The 3,634-nt window shown below is 41.0% G+C and overlaps 1 protein-coding gene across 1 annotated transcript in view; it reads right to left on the bottom strand.

Annotated features, from left to right (window-relative positions):
• Positions 1-532: 532 nt before the first annotated feature.
• LOC101849841 (fibrinogen C domain-containing protein 1) overlaps positions 533-3,634 on the bottom strand; it is a gene marked incomplete at its 3' end in the record, with an annotated part of 6,421 nt that continues 3,319 nt past the window's right edge. Inside the window, 3 exon segments of the mRNA XM_013081837.2 lie at positions 533-643; positions 1,921-2,142; positions 2,737-3,425. Of these exon segments, the coding sequence (XP_012937291.1) occupies positions 533-643; positions 1,921-2,142; positions 2,737-3,345 (942 nt within the window).

Here is a 3,634-nt window from a genome sequence, read left to right as displayed (position 1 = left end):
GGGGGGTGGCAAATGTAAGAAAAGTGTAAGAAGGAGTCGAAGGGGCGGGGGTCCCCAAAAAGGTGTGAGATTATAATATTTAAACAGCCCCAAAGAAACTTCTAACCCCCAAGCTCAAGTCAGTTGTGGACCGCAAACAGTGCGAGGAGGTTCACCTGTTTTAGTAAAAGTTTTGTTTTAGTAAGTGATTTACGGCACTTGCAACACAATAAGGTCATATACGAAGATTAGAGGTGTTACAAGAGAGTGACAAACACAAAAAAGAAGAAGGAGAGATACAGAAGACAGATGTTTGACAGGAAAGAAGAAGCAAACCACACCAGATCACCCTCCAACCACGCACAGTAAAATTTTAACGGCACCATATAACACAAATAGACCATAAAAGCGCCGAAGATTATTATATTATGTTTTATTAGAGAATACAGTTCAGAAAAGATGGAGGGGAGATAATGACGATGATATAGAAATGCTGGATAGGGAAGAAGGAGCGAACCCCACCAGAGAGCCCTCCAACCACCCGCATTCTCACCTTCATTTGACTCTTCAGTGCGTCAATCTTGCGTTCCAAAACCTCTTTCATAGCCCCCACAGTTGATGTCATGGTGTCCAGAATGTCTTGTTTAATGGCAAGTTCCCAAACCTGTAATGTGTCGATACTCGTAATGTTTAATCAAAACTGGAATGTATTTTTGCTTAATAATGGCATTTTCTTTCTCTTTTCGGTCTCGTTGGAAGTAAATAAAATATTTCCACAATGGTATTAGCCGTTCGTATCATTATGGAGTTGTTCATATAACCTTAAAGCCTGTTCATTGTCCATTTTTTTTTCATTTACAAAAAAAACGAAAAAAAACTTATCTATCGTATACAAATATTTTTAACATGCATGCAAAATAACTACCTATTTCCATTGAAAATAAATGAGGTATTGATTGTCTAATACATGTTAACAAAAGCCAATATGGCCGCCGTTTCTATGTCAACGAAACATTTTTGTAAATTTGTTTACGAATTTGAAGACTACTGACTATGCTTGTTATTTGTGTGAGATTTAGTAAAATTTTGATCAACAAATATGCGTGTACCCCCCCCTCGCTCGCTTATTCATTTCGTTTAGATTTTGTACACTACTCCTCATTGTGGCAGTTTTTAAAGGTCACGTGGGGTCTAGTAGTAAGCGCTCCTTGCAGTCAGCACGTTAAGGTCATTTACGGGGTTGGGACTCCGAATTCAAAGTTCATCATAGACTAAAGGAGGCAGATGAATTTATTTTTAGATAGTAGATTTTATCGAGTATATCGGTCTCTCTGCTGGGATTTTGTATACCTCTCAGACTAGGAAGGCCATGACAGGCAGAGACCTATTATATTAAGAAGGAAAAAAAAGTGCACAGGGAGCTCTTGTTAGTGGCCTATACTCCCAGGTTGTGGAGGTCTGCTGGTGATGACGATGACCACTGAGGTACAACTGCAGCCGTACCTGTTCTAACAGCCACCTGTGTAAGACAATCACCTGTCCAAGTGGCCTCTTTCCTCCCCCCCCCCCTTGCCTACTTTTTTATCACGGTATCGCTACCTTAGAATTACCAAGTTCTGTCTGCCCAGTACCTAGTTTTGAGAAAATTGACGTCAAAAGTTTTGAGTTTCACAACATGTCAAGGTTTTTTAAAATGCAATTCTTTGAATATCTTAATAGCGACTCCGAATAATCTCACTATTTTGAAAGAGAAGATAGAGCATTTGATTTCTGATTAGTAACTCAAAACGGCCACAATTGTTAGATAGAACTTTGTTCTTCTGAGGCAGTGGTATGACGACACCGAGTTAGACGGTCACCTGTCTAAGACAGCTAATTTTCTCCTCGACGATGGATGCCCGTCTTAGACAGTTTCGACTTTACTTTGGGAGACAGTCTCACCTGTAATTGGTTCTTCATCCTGCTCTCGAAGCTTGCCTCTAGAGCCCATACGGATGCTTTTACATTTTCCAACATGTCTTGCTTCTGTGTGGCCAACTGATGAACCAGTTTTCGCTCGCTCGCCTCCACCGATGACGTCACGTTGTGCAGAATGTCCATGTTGTGCGAGTGGAGTTGACGAAGACATTCTGCCTTGATGCCCTCCACTGCTTGGTTCAGAACCTGGTTAACGACCAACGACTTATTGAAAGGTTATAGATTAGCAAATAAAATGAATAACACTTTATTGCACACGCTTTAAGGAGACACCAATAACTTCATAATGATATACTCGTACCTAAAAAAAACCCCGACTGACGATGGCCTGATTCAAACGAGTCGTGACTTAATATATTTACATAATCCTTGCTGCCTCATCATCTTTGTTTGTTATGATTTCATTTCTGTTTTCGCCCCAGCATTTGTCCCGAAAGGACAGGACTTCTATTTATCATATGAGCGTGACGCCACTCTCACAACAGTAACGTTTTAGGAAGAAACAGAAGCTCCGAACTTTATGTGTGTCTCAGATAAGATCGAGACAATACATCCCAAAACACTCTTGTGTCAAAGGAAATCCCACATTGTAGCCCAGCATGATACCAACATAGTGTGGCTGTTCTTTTGTGAATGTTTAAAGGCTGTCAAACCATTTGGCTCGGTCCTTGGAGACAGACTTATTGGGAGATTCCGCCTCTTAAAATTTTAGATACCCCAATAATACCAATAAGGGCGTAAGGCCCAACTCTTGGGTAGTTATTTACAAGAAGTTCTCACCTGTTGTTGTGTCTTTAAAGTGTTCTGGAAATCCGCTTCAAGCGCCCCCACTGTCGTTGTCACGTTCTCTAGTATATCTTGTTTCTGAGTAAGCAGTTGTTTAAGACTTTCCCTCCTGTTCTCCTCCACTACTTGGCTCAGCATCTGGACAGTGACCACTTCCTTGCGGCTGATGAATACCGGCTGACTTTTCAGCCACATGACGCTCTCTTGGACAGTGAAGGCGATGACGTCACAACGATATCTTCCCACGGTGTCGATGGTCGCCAAAGGCCAGGTAAGCCGCAGGAAACTTTCATGTTTATCACCAGAGCTGCTGTAGTTGGTCAGAACAAACGCATCTTCGGAGTTGGTTCTGACTTCCATATTATTATTGTTGCCCCTACGTTCTACCACACTGTTCCATTCCTTCAGCTCCCATTTTAGAATTCTCACAATAGCGACGTCAGCAACGTCGCTTGGGAGACGAGAGCTGAAGCATTCCATCGACACATTCGCTGTTTGTCCTACTTCAACCTCCGTGGTCGTTACGTTGAGAACAACTGCATTTGAAGACAAGATCAATGCTGCTGCTAGTAAAATGTTCGCATACACCCAGCTTGGGCCCATTTTCTTTCTCTTGTAAAGTGTGTGGATTTTTCCAAAGTACTTTCGTATCCTTGCCAGAGAGTCCGCAAGAAAAATTATTACTGAAAAAAAGGTCAAGACATATTTAAATTGTGCAAACGTTTGACTCGATGTCAAATGGTTTCACAACTGGCTGAACAATTGTGTTGTGTGGGTTTTTTTGGTCGTTATTGTGGTCTTGTTTTTTTTTTTTTTGGTTTGGTAATTAAACATGTTTTTTCAAAAGTTTGGAAGTTAAACCATGCATACAATATATATATATGTATATATA

The sequence above is a fragment of the Aplysia californica genome, unplaced genomic scaffold, assembly GCF_000002075.1.
Source record: "Aplysia californica isolate F4 #8 unplaced genomic scaffold, AplCal3.0 scaffold00148, whole genome shotgun sequence".
Classification (NCBI taxonomy): domain Eukaryota; kingdom Metazoa; phylum Mollusca; class Gastropoda; order Aplysiida; family Aplysiidae; genus Aplysia; species Aplysia californica.
The sequence above is the reverse complement of the archived record's forward strand: the minus strand, read 5'-3'. Positions and strand labels throughout refer to the sequence as shown.